Genomic DNA, 22,972 nt, shown 5'->3' with positions numbered 1-22,972 from the left:
GCCCTCAGTTTCGTTGTAATAATCATTGTTTGACATGATGTCATATTCATACAGTGCCGTGAACTTCTGAACCTCAATGATAAAAGGTATAATAGATGAATGAAATGGACTGCTCGTTACATGATTCCCAATTATTTCCATGATTTCATGATTTCAGTGTTGTGACAATTAGCGATTGGTTTAGTCAAAGCTCACGAGAGAAACCTCTACAGTGGTGTAGAAATACATGAAGACTCGTGTTTAAATAGTTTCATTGGCTGACGAATGCTGTGCTGATGGATATTGGGAAGACGAGTGGACTTTATAACTGACCACTTTCTGCCATGTATAAAATAAATAAAAGGATTCTCATTCAGGACAACAACAGCAATACAACTGTTTGAAAATGCATTTCTACATATGAAGAGTTCAGATGCAAAAGCCTCTAAATCGGAATCCCATTTGAAATTTTCTTCTTGAATGATGATTTTTATCAAACTTGTATATTTAAGTTCAGTAATTTCACTTAAATAACAATTAATAGGTAATTATCATCGCCATTTAAGTGAAATTACTGAACTTAAATATACAAGTTTGATAAAAATCATCATTAAAGAAGAAAATTTCAAATGGCATTTAGAGGCTTTTGCATCTGAACTCTTCATATGTTAATATACTGTTTTTAATAGGTTTAGGTTAGTCAACAATCCACCAAATTCACCCCAAGGACAGAGTACAAGATCAATAATGAAGTAAACTCTGTTAAACACGCTATCGGCGCTCATAACCCTCCACGTGCTCTTCTCAGCTTTTCCAGAACGGCGTTTCCCTGTAAATGCTCTGTAATTAAAAGCACAACAGTAATCTCCCGGTGGATCTCGGCACGTCCCGAAGGAGACGCCGCTTTACTGGGAGGCACAGATGAGACTGATTTAGTTGTTTTGTAACAATTTCACGTTGGGTACACTAAAAAAAATACTCTTTAACTTAATTTAATTTAATTATGGACAGGGGTGTTACACAAGCTAATTATGCTAATTAGCTTGTGTTGTGATAACACAACTGAAAGAGATAATCTATGTGAAATAGTCCAAACAAATCAATGTTTGCTTCCCTGTAACTTTAACCGGTTAAGTGTAGTGAACATGCTTTAGTTTATTTAAAAGCGCACTGAAAATTAAATGTACATTATTTTTCAAATGAATTTCTAGACTATAGCTAGCTATTAGCTAATAATAGCACTTAATAACATATTAAATGTCAAGATTTACAAGAATCAGTCCATATCCTTTCAAATGCACAAACCCACTTTCATTTAAATTGATTCTGATATTCGCAGTGTAATTGAACATTAAACACAATTACTCACTATAAAGTCTTCCCCTTTCCACATTTTCTCAAAAACACTTAAAATGTCACTTAATTTCAACATTTATTGTCTCTTATTTCAGATGTATGCAAAGCATGCTGGGATCTAACAAGCACCGCCCAGTTTCAGTTAATGCAACACAAATCAATCATGTAATCAACACAAATGGATTAAGTTTGCTAATTTGACATGTTTAAGTAGATTGAACACAATGAAAACTGTAAAACCTGATGAGTTAGTTCAACTCAAACCGATTGCCTTAAATCATTTAAGTTTATTAACTCAAACAATTTAAGCATAAAAAAATATTTGATTTGTTTCCAAGTAATTCAATAACTTATTGTTAAGATAACTTGTTGATTGTACTAATTAGTTACTATAACTTAAATCTATGTAGTACACTGTAAACCCGAATAAGTTGGCAGAACTCAAATCACTTTTAATAGTATAAACTTAGTTAGCTTTAAAAGCTAATCTGCTGACGTAGTAAATGCTAACATATTAGAAACAGCACAGAAGCACTTGCTATATAAGCGTAATGGGTTAATTTGCTCTCAAATCAAGCTGAATGCACCACTAACTATCCTAAAGCCAACATTAACAGAAATTCTTCTAAATTAGCATAACAAAACATTAATCACTACTAAATCTCACACTTAACATTAATCTTACACACACACAAAAAAACATTATATTGCACTTAATTTTAGCATTTACGCTCTCTTTCGTGTGCCATCGGCAAAGCATGCTGGGAAATAGATATCCCAGCCGTTTCAGTTAAACTTAAGTTCGTCTAAATTAAAATAAATAATTTCATAAAACTCAAAACAATGAAACAGTTCAGTTTACTTAAAATACATCAGTTCTGTGAACTTGAAAGAAAAAGAAAGTGCTAAATACTCACTAATTCGTTGAATTTAAGTTTGTCCTACTCAAACCAATTAATTATTTTGACTGTTAGGGTTTAAGATGTGTTGCTTACGCTCATTTGAACAAGCATAACCTGAAACACAGCTGTTGCACTGAAATGAATGATGAAGTAAGGAATGATGTATGGCTGGCATGAGCGAGAGAGATTCCCTCTGACTGAGACGGGCTGGTGAGAGACTCCCTGAAAGTAGTGCATGCTCTTATTCTGCGCCTCCATCGGGATTGTGCGTCTGATTTCCTCGGAGGCTCCGCAGGTTTGGTCTTTAATGAGATGAGGAGATGAACATCATCATCACTCTCTCTCACTGGTTTCCAGTGCTGGGTCAGGCTGAAGGTCTGGCTTCATCATAAAGAACCAGTTCCCTTGATTTACTGCTGTCTTCATCAATGGAGGATAGAAACACCACTTTTATTGAATGGGAATAAAAATTTAATTCTGTATAACAACTTTATATCCATAAATCAAGGCCTATGCATGTTTGTGAAATCAAGAGTTGTTTGGATGATAGAAGTGAAGATGATTTCCTATTGGATCGGCAGATTTTAATTCAATTACTTGTAGAGTGTGTTAGAGGATCAACTTCAGAAGAGGACATATACACGTGTGTATATATATATATATATATGTGTGTAATATAATTTAAAATATATATATATATATATGCGTGTTTAATATAATATAAAAAATATATATATATATATATCTAAAAAATAATTATACAGAGTGCACCCACATATATTATGTAAACACAAACTTTTATTTTGGATGCATTTAATCGTTTGAAAGCCCTAGTTTTTTTTTTTTTATCCCAAAATCACCGTAAAAATAGGTGGCTACTGATAGTAGAAATAGAAAAAAACTGAACTTACCGTAGTTGTTACACACAACAGGCATTAAAAACGCTGTGAATGTGCAGATGGAATATGACGAAATAACGTTGTGTATTGTTCATCATCATCAGTTTTTCGGAGGGCTTTTTAAAGCACACGCATGGCCTCTGCTAAAGCAGCTGTGCTGGTGTTGTTCAGCTCGTGATGGACATGGAAACCTGAGCTCCAGTGTTCTGCTGAGACCCGTCCACACACACTTTATTTACCCAGCTGTCCAGATCAACTCACTCATCCTTTATCAGTTGGTGTGACTTGATCTTTTAGTCTGAAACACAACATATTCACAGATTTCTCTTCAGACTTAAACTGAGCGTAAAGAAATACACTGACAGTATAAAAACACTGAGCCCGTTCTCATCCCAAAGCGCCATATATGAAAAAGCGTAAATATCCAACGCACATGGCACCCTTTAACGTCAAATGAGACGCAGATATATTTGAGCAGAAGGCGCCCCCTAGTGGTCTAACCCTAACCCTACACCATACCTAAACTTAACCATAACCGAAGCGTCTCATTAGACGTTAAAGGGTGCCATGTGCGTTGGATATTTACGCTTTTGCAAAAGCATCGTATATGGCGCTTAGTATTTGAGTCGTGTGTGTGTGTGTGTGTTTGCTGAAGACGTTTCGCTGCTGTACTTTAGTAGTTCATGTAGAGTGAATGATGCTCCCTCATCAATTATCACGTCATCCTCGTATAGGAATGATGACTATTCTGATGATTGCTTTTATTTGTGTGTTTTAATTTCTACTGACTGTATTTCTCATAAATCTGTGAATACTATGATTAATTTGCATGTTTACAGTTATTAATCCCTCTAAATACAATGTATGGTTTGTCATTGTTCACAGTAACGCATCTTCACAGGCTAAAAACAATAAGCCCTTTTTGCCTCCAACACCAGCAAGTACAATTCCCCCTTTCTCTCTCTCTCTCTCTCTCTCTCTCTCTCTCTCTCTCTCTCTCTCTCTCTCTCTCTCTCTCTCGTTACTCTATCTGTCTTTCTCTCATGAAGACAGAACTATGGATGACAAGAAAGCACATTCCCAATCCCACATGCATTGCAACAAGCCAAGACCCTGAATGATCTCCTTATCTTAGGCCGGGACGCACCAAGCTGACGATCGGCATCATCGGGGCGTTTTTGAGCGTCGGTCGGCGTGTGTTTAACACCCTTGGCTCTGGTCGGCTTTCATCAGCGCTAGTTCTTTGGTGTGTCCCCACCTTTAGGCTTATACCTTTTTTTAACGGTTTCTTTTTCTCCTGTTTTTTTTTTTTTTGTTTTATGAAGAAATTGTATATTTGTGTGTGTGTTTGTCATCACATTACTGTATGCAATTGTTTAAGGCCCCGATATTCTCGTGGCAAATTTTCTGTTTCAGTCTTTCATTATAGGTGTAAAAATAAGTTTGAAATATCTTTGCAGCGATTTGCTGTTAAGGTTGAGCAACGTTTAGTTGAATACACTCAACAAAATAATCATTACCGTGTTGAAAAAACAACAAAAATGTCAGCGATGAGAAAACAGCAGTCAATAAAGCATCTGATCATAGCAATGTGGATATGTTTGCACTTTTGCATGATGCCCACCTTGCTTCAAATCCCTTAACAGTCTTAACACAAATCTTTGACATTTGGAGATCTTTTCTGTTAGAGCAAAACACATTGTATGGACTTTAGGGTTGGGAATCACCAGAGGCCACAATAAAATATTATCGTGATAGTTCAGTGATACTTGAGCCACGATACGATATTATCCTGATACTTGAGCCACGATACGATATTATCATGAAACTTGACCCACGATACGATATTATCCTGATGCTTGAGCCACGATACGATATTATCCTGATACTTGACCCACAACACGATATTATCCTGATACTTGAGCCACAATACAATATTATCCTGATACTTGACCCACAATACGATATTATCATGATGCTTGACCCCCGATACGATATTATCCTGATACTTGAGCCACGATGCGATATTATCCTGATACTTGAGCCACGATACGATATTATCATGATGCTTGACCCACGATACGATATTATCCTGATACTTGACCCACAACACGATATTATCCTGATACTTGACCCACGATACGATATTATCCTGATACTTGAGCCACGATACGATATTATCATGATGCTTGACCCACGATACGATATTATCCTGATACTTGACCCACAACACGATATTATCCTGATACTTGACCCACGATACGATATTATCCTGATACTTGAGCCACGATACGATATTATCATGATGCTTGACCCACAATACGATATTATCATGATGCTTGACCCCCGATACGATATTATCCTGATACTTGAGCCACGATACGATATTATCATGATGCTTGACCCACAATATGATATTATCCTGATACTCGACCCACAACACGATATTATCCTGATACTTGAGCCACGATACAATATTATCCTGATACTTGACCCACGATACGATATTATCATGATGCTTGACCCACGATACGATATTATCCTGATACTTGACCCACGATACGATATTATCATGATGCTTGACCCACGATACGATATTATCCTGATACTTGACCCACAATACGATATTATCATGATACTTGAGCCACGATACGATATCCTGATACTCGAGCGGTGATTCGATATTATCCTGATACTTGACCCACGATACGATATTATCATGATGCTTGACCCACAATATGATATTATCCTGATACTTGACCCACAACACGATATTATCCTGATACTTGAGCCACGATACAATATTATCCTGATACTTGACCCACGATACGATATTATCATGATGCTTAACCCACGATACGATATTATCCTGATACTTGACCCACGATACGATATTATCATGATGCTTGACCCACGATACGATATTATCCTGATACTTGACCCCCGATACGATATTATCATGATGCTTGACCCCCGATACGATATTATCCTGATACTTGACCCACGATACGATATTATCCTGATACTTGAGCCACGATACGATATTATCCTGATGCTTGAGCCACGATACGATATTATCCTGATACTCGATATTATCCTGATACTTGACCCACGATACAATATTATCCTGATACTTGACCCACGATACGATATTATCCTGATACTTGACCCACGATACGATATTATCCTGATACTTGAGCCACGATACGATATTATCCTGATACTTGAGCCACGATACGATATTATCCTGATGCTTGAGCCACGATACGATATTATCATGATGCTTGAGCCACGATACGATATTATCCTGATACTCGATATTATCCTGATACTTGACCCACGATACAATATTATCCTGATACTTGACCCACGATACGATATTATCCTGATACTTGACCCACGATACGATATTATCCTGATACTTGACCCACGATACGATATTATCCTGATACTTGAGCCACGATACGATATTATCCTGATGCTTGAGCCACGATACGATATTATCATGATGCTTGAGCCACGATACGATATTATCCTGATACTCGATATTATCCTGATACTTGACCCACGATACAATATTATCCTGATACTTGACCCACGATACGATATTATCCTGATACTTGACCCACGATACGATATTATCCTGATACTCGATATTATCCTGATACTCGATATTATCCTGATACTTGACCCACGATACGATATTATCCTGATACTCGATATTATCCTGATACTTGACCCACGATACGATATTATCGTGATACTTGACCCACGATACGATATTATCGTAATACTTGAGCCACGATACGATATTATCCTGATACTCGATATTATCCTGATACTCGATATTATCATGATACTTGACCCACGATACGATATTATCCTAATACTTGAGCCACGATACGATATTATCCTGATACTCGATATTATCATGATACTTGACCCATGATACGATATTATCCTGATACTTGAGCCACGATACGATATTATCCTAATACTTGAGCCACGATACGATATTATCCTAATACTTGACCCACGATACGATATTATCCTGATCCTTGACCCACGATACGATATTATCCTGATACTTGAGCCACGATACGATATTATCATGATACTTGACCCACGATACGATATTATCCTAATACTTGACCCACGATACGATATTATCCTAATACTTGACCCACGATACGATATTATCCTGATACTTGACCCACGATACGATATTATCCTAATACTTGAGCCACGATACGATATTATCATGATACTTGACCCACGATACGATATTATCCTAATACTTGACCCACGATACGATATTATCCTAATACTTGACCCACGATACGATATTATCCTGATACTTGACCCACGATACGATATTATCCTGATACTTGAGCCACGATACGATATTATCATGATACTTGACCCACGATACGATATTATCCTAATACTTGACCCACGATACGATATTATCATGATACTTGACCCCCAAAACGATACGATATTATCATGATACTTGAGCCACGATACGATATTATCCTGATACTTGAGCCACGATACGATATTAGTGTCTGTTCAGGAAATGAAATTCTGATAACCTCTGACCTTCACCACTCCTCAAGTCTCAGTCGGCCCTCTTTAGACCAGTCAATTAGACGATGAACTTCTTCATTAAGTTTGCCTTTACGAAATACCTCAAATATCCAGTTGCACTACATATCTGTGGCACAAACAGAGCCAGAAGCCCTGAGCTTAGACCATTCCTACAGTCTGAAACTACATCTGAGAGTCGCTGCCTTTCATTTCACTGTCTGAGCGTCTCACTTCCTTTCCTGTCTCTCGTGTGGTTCTTTCCTTTCAATCATAAACTCATAAAGGCATCGGAGCGAGGGCTTGCCTGTGTCGGCTCTCACGCCGGTCTGTTGCCAGGCAGAAACTATGCGGCAGTCTCTTCTCTTCTCTGCGTATCTTCCCTTTTCCCCGATTCATTCATCTGTGTGTGAGAGACTCGGCTGCCGAGTGTACAAGCTTACATATACTGACATTATTATTATAACATCATCATCTCACTCTCCGACTCTGTAATGATTCTTCTGCCTCTCTCTGTTCTCAAACACACATTTGTTTGAAGAGTTAGTTGTGAGGTTGTGTGTTTATGTAAAACAGCCCTTATTACTTCCCTTTATTTTTACCATGGTACCTATACTGTATCTAATAATAAACCCTAACCTTTATTCACTGTTTATCCAATTGATCCAATGTATTTGAATTGACAGAATACAAAAATGCAACTTTTGAAAGTAAGTAAAACTCAAAAAAGCCCATCCTAAAAAGAGACAAAAGTATGAGTTGATATTAGTTTTTGCACTGTAGTTTTTGTAATATAATTATAATACCTGTTGAAAATAATGTCAATCAACTCAGTCAACAACACTACAGTTTGTGTAAAACTCAAATAAATGTAATGAAAGGATCATCATTCACTATTATTTTACGATTTTATGTAATGTCCACATTTTTTGTAACTTTAGTTTTTTATTAGTTTGGAAAAGGAGAGAAAATAATATAGCATATAATTCATGCACACATACAAATATGCACACACACACACAAACAGTTTTTGCATGTTTTCAGGATTTTTGCTGAATAGTTCAACGAACAGTATTTTGTAACAATATAAATGTCTTCAATGTTACTATTTAACATGTCCTTGATGAATGAAAGCAGTTCTCTCTCAATTTAAATTACAAAAATATTTCACTGTTTTTTGATCAAATAAATGCAGTCTTAGTAGCGCAGGAGAGACTTGTATCAAAAATATAAAAACTTTTGCGATTTTTCCAAACGTCTGGTTTGACAGGTCACCAAGTTTTTGGGAAGTGAATATTTAATCTTTTTACTAACTGAAAAAAGTTTCAATATTTTGTTGCCAATTATTTGAGTAGCAGATTTCATCAAAATTATGACGAGGTATTTTTGATGCAATGCCAATTTTTAGACAAAATAGTTAAATATGAAATGTTTTGTTAGAAATCTTAAGCATCTTAGTATTATTAAAGTAAATTACACTTCTATCTGAACGCAATCCTCTGTTTAAGTCACTACAAAATATGTATAAAGAAAAATAATAATAATAATAAAAAAGACCTATTCTGGATAGTCATGGTTGTGTGTGGTTTAATACAAAGAGGCTTTAATCAACGCAGCGAATGTTCAAACGAAGTTCACTACATGGCCTAATTACTGTCATCAACATTTTAATTAGCGTTCACGTCCTCCTCATACAACTCATAATTGCAACTTGTAAACTGGGATTTTTCTCCTACTTGTACCACCTGACCTCATTTAGGTGTTGACAGTGTTGCTATAGAAACGCTTCAGAGAAACAGGAATCAGGTGTGTAACCAATCAGAAACCATGGCAACCAACTATGAACTAGAACTCAGCCATGACAAACAAACCAAACGGAAGAAGACAATGACACTGTATGACGGTGCCAATGAGTAATGTGTGTGTGTGTGTGTGTGTGTGAGAGAAAGGTTTAATCCTGAAGCATGTGACGGGCGTGGCTCAGCCATCACACAATAGAGGAGAGCGTTTCTCTTTGTGTCTGTGGAGCTGCAAACACACACGTCTGATTAAACACACTTCGGCTAGCGGAGCCAGTGTTGTTCCTCTAGAAAATGTGATATCTCGCTTTTGTTCAGCATTATAGGGCATTTGTGCAACATATCAAAGTGCAAACCAACTTTTTTTTTTGTGTTGGTCAGCCAGTGGTTTGCAGAATAAAAGGGGAAACGGCGTTCATTTAAAGGTTATTTAGTGTCAGCTGTTCTGTGAGTGGTCATGTGATTGTCTGCATCGTTGTGTCAGTGCTTTCACTTTTTTTTTTGGTCAACATGATCAAAACTTCACCCATAAACCTGTCACACACAATCCAGACTGTGTTAGCTAGTAAAATATATCATATTTATATCAAAAGGTAAAAAAGTACAATATTGTGGTTCACGTGTCTTTTTTCAAATGTAAACAAGAATAACTTTGATTGTTAGTGATATTTCAAGATGCACCCTTTACTGGACTGAATCAGCTTCATTTTCTTTGATTATATTAGACAATTTCTTTGATTATATTTTGAGGAAGGTTTATTTGTTCACTGTATTGCATTATATGTTTTGAAAAGACAGAGCTCTGATCATAAAACTAAGCATTTCCTCATCTTGCTAAGACATATTATTGGCAGATATTGATATTTATATGCACTTTATGCAAGTATATGCTCCTTTACAGTTATAAAGATCTAATTAATTTGCATTGCATCAGACTTTCAACTTTTTGGCCTTATAAATATCAGCATCTGCACCAAATTTGGGCCTCTGAATAAATCTTATTTTTTCATCTCACAATTTTATTTAATATATAAGGCATTAAAGAGTTGAAACAGACATGAAATACAACTTTTATCCAAAAAACAAACAAATAAAAAGACTAGAGCCTGTAAACAACCACCGACAACCCAGCAAATCTGGCATGGACAAGCCTCACAGATGTCTATGAAGAATATCAGTTTTACATAACTACATTTTCAGTGGCCGCTATGTTGAAATCACATGACGTGCCAAATGCTCACCTTATCTTGGTGACTCCCTATTATCAAACACTTCCTGATGGATCATTATAGGAGACAAACACACCTGTGAATAGGCTTTTTCAATGTGTGTCTGTATGTGTTAGTGTGGTCTTTGTAAGTATACCACCTGTTCTTGCAAAGAAAAAGTATTCTGAATTAAGTACAATCATGTTGATTATTTATTAAGAAAAAAAAAAAAAAAAAATATCGTACCATATCATTACGATATCGGTATCGGTGATCATTTTGAACGTTATCGTTATGAAATTTGACCAATATATTAAAGTCGATAAGTACTGTATTATTTCCTCCAGATGTGCACTGTTCAACATGATGGGTTTGAATCACTTTAAATAATGAAAATACAGTGAAATTCTGTCATATCGGCTACATAAAGTTATAATGAGAACATTATACTTGTGTGTTTGGTACATGGCTTTTAATGGTGAGAATTTTGTTTTTGTAATCAGGCTCTGTAAAAAATGTAATTTTGATTTATTGGCCAATATATTGGTTATCGGTTTTCAAATATAAAGTTATCGGTTATTAACGGTATTGGCAAAAATGTTCATATCGGTGCATGCCTTTTGGAAAAACAAATTAGAGCCTAGGGGTCGACCGATATGTGATTTTCAGGGCCGATACCGATTATTACAGATCAAATAGGCCGATAACCGATATTTTGAACCGATTATTTATATATATATATATATATGAAGAGTTCAGATGCAAAAGCCTCTAAGTGCCATTTGAAATTTTCTTCTAGAATGATCATTTTTATCAAGCTTGTATATTTAAGTTCAGTGATTTCACTTAAATGGCAATGATAATTACCTATTAATTGTTATTTAAGTGAAATTACTGAACTTAAATATACAAGTTTGATAAAAATCATCATTAAAGAAGAAAATTTCAAATGGCATTTAGAGGCTTTTGCATCTGAACTCTTCATATATATATATCTATATATATATATTATATTTTAGCCTATGTCTGGAGTAAAACTGTAAATTAATGTCAAAATTAAGTTGACAAATACTTTCTTTAAATGATTTTTAATGATTTTTAAATGATTTTCATTATACTTGTGTGTTTGGTACATGGCTTTTAATGGTGAGAATTTTGTTTTTGTAATCAGGCTCTGTAAAAATTTTAATTAAGATTAATTGGCCAATATATCGGTTATCGGCTTTCAAATAAAAAGAGTTATCGGTATCGGCAGAAATGTTCATATCCTTTTGGAAAAACGAATGAGAGCCACCATATTGTTAACAGTAATGGCAGATTTGAATGATTATGATTATGTGGTGACAGAAAAGCTTGAAATGTCTTGAATAATAAGCCATTTTCCTGTCCCGACAGTGGAGTCTGGTGTGCGACTCCGCCTGGATCGTTCACATCGCCAAGTTTTCCCTGTTGGTCGGCTCCATCTTTGGATATCTGGTGTTGGGAGTTTTGGCAGATTGGTGAGTATGTCTAAAAATGTCTTACTTTCTTATATTTTTGAAACAAAACTCATTTTCTTTCAGATATTAATGCATTAAAGAGTAACTTCTCTTCATTATAACAATGTCCCAAACATGATACAGGTGGTCAGAGTAACCAGAAGTAGAAGCAAAATTATGACGTTAATAATTACTTGAGGAAGTGTAAAAAAAAAGTATCCACTTATTAGAAGTAGTGAGTTTCTAGTTACTTCAGATGTCCAAAAACCATGTTAACAGGATCATTTTAGTGGTTCGTTAAGTGGTTTCTGTATTAATATTAATAGTTTCATAACCTACAGCCATGTGTGAAAGAGATGTTTAATGGATTCATTTGATTTGTCTTTAAACAAATGGCAACTTCTCCATTGCCTCAGATTGCCTCTCACAGTAATCCTTCACCGTTGTGTCACACACACACACAGCCTGTGTTATTTACATCTCAGAGATTTATGAAGCCGAACGTGAGGTGCTGACGCAACACACCCTGATTAACAGCAACCAAACTGATTGCTCAGTGTTTATAAGAGAGATCTCTATGCACTCCTTCTGTTTATAAACCATTCGTACTTTGAATAAAAGTTGCATTTTTCATGTTGTCAAAGTGTTGGGAGTGACAAAGATATTTAAATACAGGACTGATTCCCAAATCGCAATGATTGACCGTAATAACTATAAAAATGGATGGGGGAAAATCTGATTTGTCAAAATAGATATAGCATAATGTTTTTTATGTGCAAATATTAAAATAAAATGGCTAAATAGTTCAAATATGTATTTATTTTTTAAATAGCTGTGGTATACTTGAGCTCATATTGAAGAGCTGGTTTTATAGTCTCCCACATTTAGGAGAAATACTTCATTGTTTCCAAATGTTTCTCATTTTAACAGTTTGCAAGTGTATTTGCTGCATGTTTGTCACAGTCATTGTGCTGGTAGACATACGGTACATTGTCCCATCGCCAGTGCCGTCAACATGTGACCAAATAGTGTCCCAACTTTCATTACAAGTTGTATATTTGCAATATAGTATATGATATTTCCCCAAGCAATGTTCATTTGAAGAAGACAAATCAATAACTGCTTAAGGCAATGTATTTTAAACAATCTGTTGACAATTATCAGGGCCAAGCTCAAGGAATGAGCGATAAGTTGTGCAAGCATCAGACTAACTGCAACAATGAGTAATCTAAGACATTTTAGAGGATTTTCATTATAATGGTTGAAAAAACGTATGATTTAATTGTTTATTACTTTTGACCAATGGGTGGCGCTGTGGCCAGATTGATGTGGTGTGTGGTCAGGGTGAGGTGACAATAACACATGCAAAGTTTGGTGTCAATTTGCCAACCCATTGAAGAAATAAAGCCTCAGAGTCATTTTGTCAACTTTGTTGATGTGTTAAATGAAGCGTTTTTGTCTATTGACACGAAATCCATTTTGCCGGTGCGGTCTGAAGATGATCTGACTCAAATCAGGGTAAAATTGGACCAATGGTTTAGGAGGAGATCGAAAAAGTACATCATTGTGCGCAGGAAGTTTGTCCGACTATGGCAAAATTGGTATACGTGTTCTCTGCATGACCCAAGGAATCTATTAAGACTATCATACGTTTTATTATAGTAGACAAAACTAATCAAAACCCATTAGCATTTTTTGAAATTTCATTATAATTCTATGACCACAAGGTGGCGCTGTCTCAAAACGCTTCGAGTTCCTTGGTGCCGACGCCACATACAGAGTTTCATAGCGATACGTTAATGCGTTCGTCAAACGTAAACATCTTATGACATAATTAAAAATGGCTAATATGGGGATATTGGGTATCATAGGACTCGGCATGCTGCACCAAATCTAAAGAGGCCAGTTTTGTGATGTTTGGGCAAAGGGCTTAGAGGTTACGAGCAAAAACAGCCATTTTTCATATCTCCTGATCACTAGGTGGCACTGCACCGAAACTGTGCAGGTAACCTCAGATCATGGTTGTCATAACACACGCCGAGTTTGGTCAGATTGTGTAGAGCGTTGTGGAGATATAGCCTCACGTTTAATTTGGCGTGCTTTTCGTTGAATTCGAGAACCGTTTGACTGATCACCCTGATTTCCAAAACTTTTCGCCAGCGTAGCCTGAAGATGATCCGAAAAGTTGATTTTCTTCTATTTTTATTTAGAATTTTTTCTATCCCTTATGGTTCAAAAGCTATTAGCATAAACATGAGTGATTCAGAGAGACGATGCTAATGTGCACATGAATGAAATGATATTCACTGTTTAAAGGTCCCCTGACATGGGGTTATTTTATTATTTTATCATGTTTCCTGAGTTGCCCTTATAATATTAGTATGTTTTTTAGATTAAAAATAGTCATAATTTAGTAATAAAAGGCATTTTTCCTAGCCTGATTTTAGCCTCTGATTTGAAGGGGCGTGTCTGCTGTGGGGTTCAGTGGAACCGCCCACTGCTGTGATTGGCTGTGAGTCTTCAGTGGAACCACCCACTGCTGTGATTGGCCGCTTGCACATTAAAAAGCTACATATTACATGTGAAACTCTCTCAAATACTTTTACTACAGCTTTTATATACGTTTTTACTATTACAGATATCGAGTCGTCGGTGAAATGTTTGGACCATACAAAACTTTGGGAGTTGAGTCGGCGCATTTCCATAGAAAATAAAATGAACCCATTATTTCTCTTTAGAGACTCGGATGAAGGAACTAAAAAATACTTTTGTGTTCATTTGTACATCCGAACACTGAGCAACTGCCATGCAAGACATGATATCTCACGAGGAAAAACTCAAATCACGCTGATGTGTTCGTACTTCCAGCTCATTTTCTCATGGGCGAGCCAAACCTTTCCTTCGTATGACATCATACAGAGGAGATTCAAGACATATATAGCCAAATACAGGCTAGGGGAACTCATATTAATGTTAAAAAACCTCAGAAAGTCAAAATTTCATGTCAGGGGACCTTTAACAAGTGTCAAGAGTAAGAAGTACCCACTTAAAGTAAAAAAGTTAAAGCAAAACATTACTTAAGTAAATGTAATGAATTACTTCCCGCTTCAGTGAGCAATAAAAGTCTTTTCCATGTGAATTAGAGTTTGTAAGGACAGTAAGAACCGCAGAATTGATTATTTATGTCAGTCATTTGTTTAACCTGCAAATGGACTTGGTTTCCTGTTTACACTTCTGGGTCTATACGACCCCAACAATTGATTGAGTAATTGTACAAAAAATATACATTTTTAATCATACAAATAATATATAATTTTTTTTGTTTACTTCTCATCTATTCATTAATGCTGTGTTTTTGGAGATACAAAGTACTTTTGTATCCATATACCACACAATTCCTCAACTACACCATTAGCTTGCATATGAAATATTATTTTTTTGATACATTGCATTTATGCTCTAGTACTAGGCCTTCATTTCTGTGTAAAAATATTCAGATTTATGCCGGATTTAAAAAAAAAAATTTTTTTTGACACATTTTTTTTCACATTTCCCATTCATTTCATTTTGCAGACCAGAAGTGTAAAAATTTTTTACATACCGGTACCTTCAGAACAACCGAATCAAGCCCTGTTTTTTGTGTGTGTATAGATAGATAAGGTATGAAAAGTCACAAAATCTTATTCCACTGAGATGAAGGGAACCTTTTTTTTCTTAAGTAAAAGTCGATTGGGGGTCGTTTAGACCCCATGACCCGATTTAGGCCTACAAGTGTCTATATATCGTACTGTGTAGGTGATTATGCTTGATCTATTAGACTTTTAAAACGCTTTCCATGTCCTTTCCACACAAAAACATGATTTGTTTCCAAGCTCAAAAGTCACCAAATTGCAGGAATGACCAACACACAGTAGAATCCCACTAAGCCATATTTATTACATTGCGAATCTCACTTTGTTTATGTAAAATATCCTATCGACCCGCTCTAAACTGCTCATAGTGGATTAAAAGGCAATATTGTAATCATCAACATCATGAATTTCTCAGTCCTGCATTTAAATATGGTTGCCAATCCAGAATACCACATTAGCAACATTAACTCCAGGGTGAATGTTTGGTTAAAGCCAAAGCAGTCGAAGCACTCGGTGTACGGCGTTCTCTAAATGCTCCACTTCTCCTTCTCTGACCCTCAGGTTCGGACGGCACCCGGTCCTGATCCTGTCCGTCTTCTTCATGATAGTGTTCGGCATGACGGTGGCCTTCTCCGTCAACGTCCCGATGTTCGGCACCCTGCGCTTCTTCGAGGGCTTCTGCTTGGCAGGGATCACGCTGTCTCTCTACGCTCTGAGTGAGTAACCCAACACCGTCGTCAGCTCTCAGATTAAACTGCTTTATTAAGAGCTGGGCTTCAGACGACATCATTCTTCATTGCTTCCTCAAGGCAATGCATTCAGACGGCCATACTTGCATTGCTTACAGCTGCATTCACATTAAATATGCACAATAACCTGTCATACATATTGGCATTTGACAACTTTACAATGGCCTCTTTGTATTTCCACTGTGATAACTTTAATGATGTGGGTCAATGTTTAGGAGCCACGGAAAAGCATCAGGGTGTTCAAAACATTGGGCGCATGGATGGAGAAAGACCTTCATCTGAAACTCATTGTTCCTCTAGAGCGAACAGGACTGTGATTATGACTTTTGTTTGAAATATGATCTCTTCTTTGTTAGTATTAGTTAGTAAAACCATTGTTCGTTTGGCTGTTGGCCGTATTGATTTCTTTGTTCTAGACGGTTTTTAACTCAATATATATGATTTGTGGTCTTCCCCTCAGACACAAAGGTCAATTAGGGTCTGTCTCTTCAGTTGGTTATATTCATTGAGATGGATTACCCGTAGAGTAAAGGTGACCTTCTGCATGCTTAACAGTGAAGACATGTTCTGATGAGTGATAATCCTCTTTAGATGAACACCGGCGCTGCAGTAATAGGGTCACCTGACTGTCTGTCGTTAAAGTGGCTACGGTGGCCTTTCAGTTTACTTGTCATAGTAATTTCTCAACTCCATCTACCTTGAAAAGCACTCCAAAAATAGACCGGCCTGAACTAATGGCGTGCTTCTGACGTTTTTAATGGGTGATAATAAAATTATACAATAAAAAACGGTATTGAAAAAATTAAATTTCGCAAACAATTACAAAGAAACTGCAAGTAAAACATTGAATGAAAAGTCTAATTTCTACTGGAAAAAAAGTTACGTTTTTAAGTACAATCAACTTGGATGTTTAAGTCAGCGCAACTTAAATTACATTAGACGGACTTAAAAAAATGAGTTATGTGTGCCTTGCCTAAAAAAACTAGAGCCCGACCGATAAAGGATTTTGAAGGCCGATACCGATGCAATATTTTTGGGTTTTAAAATCCGATATTTTTTTTTTATTAAATATTGTTGGATTTCACACACGTGTAAAAGAAAAGCTAACTTTTCTGCACAAGATACGTTTGGTACTTTTTCTCTATATCTAAATGTTCACTCCTCGCAAGTATAACTTACATTTTTACAATGCAGGGACTGTAACTAGAGATATGCTAGTTATAAATACAGTAATCATTACTTTATTTAGGCAGAAAAAGTTCATTGTGGTTTCCAAGCTCATTAGCAGTCTTCCACTGATGATACTGCAAGTTGTAAACCATACATTTTCAATATAACAGGCCAAGGAGAGATGATTGAAGCGTGTTTCGTCCGTTTTTATTTTACTTTTTAAATATTCATTTATCGGCCATTATAACTGCCGATACCGATATTATGAAAAATGTCTAATATCGGCCGGCCGATATATCGGTCTGGCTCTAAAAAAACTTATTTTGATGAGTTAAAGCAATGTAAAAATATACGTTTTCATAACTTCGTATTTTTTTTACAATGTACTCCAATCAGAGTTTTATTTGAGATCATTTCTACAGTGCGACCTGTGCAACACCAGATAACTATTATTGATATTTTGATATGCTGTGCTGAGTAGTGCTGATTCCATGTTGTTCATGCTACTTTGAAATATTCTGCTTTTCACTACTTGTCCTTACGACATTCAGCACTCAAATGACTTTTCCTCAAAGTCAGACATCCATGTTGGGCCTTTTCAGTACACCAGAAAGGACCAGGGGCTGCCAAAGTCCCATATTACATCAGTCCATATGAGCATACCCTAATCTGTGACTGATAATCACCTTGTGGCAGCGCTCGTATATTATTCTTATTCAAACGTGGTGTGTGAAGGGGAGAATGGCTGTTGCTATGCAAATGTCTTCCCTGGTAAGCCCAACCCTTGAGCCTGATGAACATAGCAAACAGTTTCTCTCAACAACACTTGTTAATATTTGCTTAATGTGCAGAGTCGTTTATTTGCTATAACTGATGTCAAGCATTTTGTGATTCCGATTATTGTCTTGATGTCTAAATGAGGGTATCAATACCTTTGCAATGTTAAGTTAACTATTAATATTTGAAAACTTGTGATGTGCATTGCAAGCAGGGAAGGGTCATTTGATAATGTTGGCCAAAATCAGTCCTATTTTCCTGAAGTAATTCGCTGAAATCAAGCATAAACCGCGAAAGGTGAGCAATAGCCAATGGGATTACTGCATTCACATTAGTCCCGCCCACTGCCAAAGCAACCCGAGAGGCTTCTGCTGGGTCTTAAAGGCTTTGTTTTTCTCTAAATGATTATGTTTGCAAATGACTTGTCTAAAAAGAACAAAACAGGAACAGAACTAGGCAAGAACTAGACTGGACAGGACTAGAGTTAATACAACAGGACTGACTGAACTAGACCAGGCGAGACTGACTTAGGGAACGATTTACCAAATAACTGAGAACAAGATGAGAATATAAAGGAGAGAGAACAAGGACAGGTGGAAATAATTAAGGGCAGGGAATGGGATCGGTCGGGTCACCCGAAGAATATCTGCGCTACATGTTAGCACACTTGCTAACTATCGGCGCTGACAGCTTTGTGGTTTAATCACAATGGTATTGCAAGGAGGCCATCTCTGAACTCTTGCCCTGTCCTGTCACGGCCAAGTAACCCATCCCTGAAACCTCTGCCTGCTGGATACGACCAAGAAGACCGTCTCTGAACTCTTTACCGACCCTATTACATCCAAAGAGGTTGTTTCTGAACTATCTGCCTATCTGGTCATGGCCATGGAGGCCACTTTTGGACTCTCCCCAGTCCTATCTGCTCGGCTGTGGTGGTCTTCTGCTCCACATTGGTGGGATCCAGTGGTGGTGGCTTGCTTTGTTGGTTTCACCTTGGTGTATCCCAGTTTCTTTACCCCCTAGCCCTGGCACACCTCCACGGCTCCACCCAACTGGAGGTTTGGTTTGTTGTTGAGTGTCTGGAAGCCGCTCTTCAAATGTGTAGGGGTGTCACGATTTCCCCCGTGCTTTGGGCTCTAAGACCCTTGTTTTGATCATCTGTTGCATTGATATGTCTAGTTTCACCTGTGCCTTGTTATCCTTTGGCTGCGTCTGAAAGTGTAGGCCGTGACTTGTTGCCTCGCTGCCCTATCAGACAGTGACTCTGCAGGCAGCGGTTGGGCACGAAGGAACCTCACGAACCTGATTTCGGACAGACTTCTGAGGCTGCGTAACGTTTTAACGATCTACAGCAAAGTACTTCGGTGAAAACTAAAGTGAATATTTAATGACTACAATAGCAATTTCTCGCTAGAAATGACATCTTAAGTGGAAAACATTGATTGGAAAACAACTTCCAGACGCCATCTTTATTTTTCTAGCTCAACTGTCACAGAATGGAAAGTAGAGGATTGTGGGATATCAAAGGTAGTGAAGGATACGTCTATGCTGCCTTCAGAAATCAATCAGATGAAGGGATCTCAGAAACATTGCATTTGGACCTTGAAATGTGTCCATTTAGCAGTTTTCGGACACAGCCTTCGAGTCTGTAGTTGTTGTACATGTTGTTTTTTCGTTTTAAAGCTGTTGCGTTTCCATTCCCTATTTGGATTGTTGCCTCTTGTTCCCTCTTTGGATTCTTATAGTCTTCCATGCTTTGATGTATGTTTCCCTGTTTGGATTATTGTACCAGCATCATTTCTGTTTAACTAGTTATTTGAGTGTTTGGTTAATAAACTGCCTTGCCTCTCCCATTCCCTGGTAACAGTAACAGATGGACAAATATGAGCATAAACATAATTTACATACACATGTTACGGGCCATAGAGGATAATCATGACATCACATAAAAAAACGTGACAATTTCAAGGTTGAAAAACAAAAACTCTGGAATTAAACTGGAATTTTGGAAACTTGCAGTTTGTATTAATTGAAGAGTAACCTCTTATATGCTTAAATATCATGGGCATTTTGATTTAAATTGTATTACCTTTTTAATGGCAAATAATTTTAAATGTATTACGAATACGATCCATGATGTCTCAGGAGACGACTCCGGGCTATATTTCCCACACACATAAGAAGTGTTACATTTCTCTCCTGCTTGAAATCCTTAGCTAATGAGTTCACAGATTTAATCATGTAGCGTTGTGTGCGCATGGACAGAGACCTTTCAGTCTACATTCAGTGTCTTGAGATAATGAGATGGCCTAGATAACAACACTGTGGTTCGGGTCATTATGGGGTTAGATTAGCCGAGACTGATGCTCAGAGAAATGGCCCCTCTTGGAAACATGTCTTGGTTTCTTGCATTTTGTTTTATTTTCTTGTTAAAAATGTATTTTATTCCTTCTCTGATTATGTTCATGCTATGAAATCTTTAGCAGTTCTGTAACGTTGGAGATGTGCAGTCTGTGTTTTGCACGCTGAGCGGAGTAAAGTTCAGCTGTTGTGCTGAGACCGTGTTCTTCAGAGCTGAATCAACAGCTGTTTATCTGTGACCTTTGACCCAGACTCTAACGCCACATGTCACTTCTCACTTTCAGACGCCTCTCTCTCCTCTGTCTGTATGTATGCCAGACCCAGAAACACTGTTAAACCATTACAAATCTACTCATGCCACAAACCGGTTTGTGATTTGTGTAAGAATTTCGTGAGTGTAAAACATATTTTAATAGAATACCTTTTTTTTAAAAATGATTTTATTCAGAAAATGTAATAATGGACATTTTTAAAAAGGTTTCTCCTGGAATCCTTTGAAATACCGGACAAATATTAAATGGAAAGATTCCATGTAAATGTTATTATTACTGTTGGTATATATGTCTGATTTTTTTAAAGAAAATTGTTAAATTATTGTAAACAATGTTTTGAATTGATAGTAATCATCATTATTTGTTTTATTGAAATACTGTTGATTGCTATGAATATAGCTATTGCTGCTGATATGGCGTTAAATCATAAATAAATAAACTCACAGATGTCACCTGCTTCACATTAACACGGCATTGCATTGAAGATGTACATTTTATATCAGTCAGTCCAACTTAAACACATTACTAGCCTTATTCTCTACCTGTTCGAGCTGAGTAAAAGCATGTTCTGTTCTCGTGAACTCGCCCTCATGACACAGGAGGGAATGTATTGGAATATTTGACATGATTGCATGAAGCCATGAGTGACTCATGTGACTATGAGGAAGGTCATAGTGTCAGCCTCGGGCCAAACAAAAAACACAGATCCCTCACTGAGACAAACAACCCAGACAAACTACTCAGATCACTCACAGACAAACAACCCAGATCCCTCACTGAGTCAAACAACCCAGACAAACAACCCAGGCAGACAACCCAGATCACTCACAGACAAAAAACTACCCAGACAAACAACCCAGATCCCTCACTGAGTCAAACAACCCAGACAAACAACCCAGATCCCTCACTGAGACAAACAACCCAGACAAACCAGATCACTCACAGAGAAAAAACTACCCAGACAAACAACCCAGGCAGACAACCAAGATCCCTCACTGAAACAAACAACCCAGTCAAACAACCCAGATACCTCACTGAGACAAACAACCCTGATCACTCACTGAAACAAACAACCCAGTCAAACAACCCAGATACCTCACTGAGACAAACAACCCAGACAAACAACCCAGATCCCTCACTGAGGCAAACAACCCAGACAAACAACCCAGATCACTCACTGTTGTTTGTCTGGGTTGTTTGACTCAGTGAGGGATCTGGGTTGTTTGTCTGGGTTGTTTGTCTGAGATGTTTTGTTTGTCTGGGTTGTTTGTCTCAGTGAGGGATCTGGGTTTTTTGTCTGGGTTGTTTGTTTCAGTGAGGGATCTGGGTTGTTTGTCTGGGTTGTTTGACTCAGTGAGGGATCTGGGTTGTTTGTCTGGGTTGTTTGTCTCAGTGAGGGATCTGGGTTGTTTGTCTGGGTTGTTTGTTTCAGTGAGGGATCTGGGTTGTTTGTCTGGGTTGTTTGTTTCAGTGAGGGATCTGGGTTGTTTGTCTGGGTTGTTTGACTCAGTGAGGGATCTGGGTTGTTTGTCTGGGTTGTTTGTCTGAGATGTTTTGTTTGTCTGGGTTGTTTGTCTGGGTTGTTTGTCTCAGTGAGGGATCTGGGTTTTTTGTCTGGGTTGTTTGTTTCAGTGAGGGATCTGGGTTGTTTGTCTGGGTTGTTTGACTCAGTGAGGGATCTGGGTTGTTTGTCTGGGTTGTTTGTCTCAGTGAGGGATCTGGGTTGTTTGTCTGGGTTGTTTGTCTGAGTTGTTTGTCTCAGTGAGGGATCTGGGTTGTTTGTCTGGGTTGTTTGTCTGAGTT

At 37.3% G+C, this 22,972-nt stretch overlaps 1 protein-coding gene across 1 annotated transcript in view; it reads left to right on the top strand.

The window, feature by feature from the left end:
* Positions 1–22,972, top strand: part of slc22a23a (solute carrier family 22 member 23a) — a 51,625-nt gene that overhangs the window by 7,802 nt on the left and 20,851 nt on the right. The window contains exons 2-3 of the mRNA XM_039674509.2: positions 12,126–12,229; positions 16,402–16,556. Of these exons, the coding sequence (XP_039530443.2) occupies positions 12,126–12,229; positions 16,402–16,556 (259 nt within the window). The remainder of the gene's footprint in view (positions 1–12,125; positions 12,230–16,401; positions 16,557–22,972) is intronic.

This window comes from Pimephales promelas, chromosome 5 (genome assembly GCF_988280905.1).
Source record: "Pimephales promelas chromosome 5, fPimPro1.hap1.1, whole genome shotgun sequence".
Classification (NCBI taxonomy): Eukaryota; Metazoa; Chordata; class Actinopteri; order Cypriniformes; family Leuciscidae; genus Pimephales; species Pimephales promelas.
Note: the sequence above shows the minus strand (reverse complement) of the source record. Positions and strands in the feature narration are given on the sequence as shown.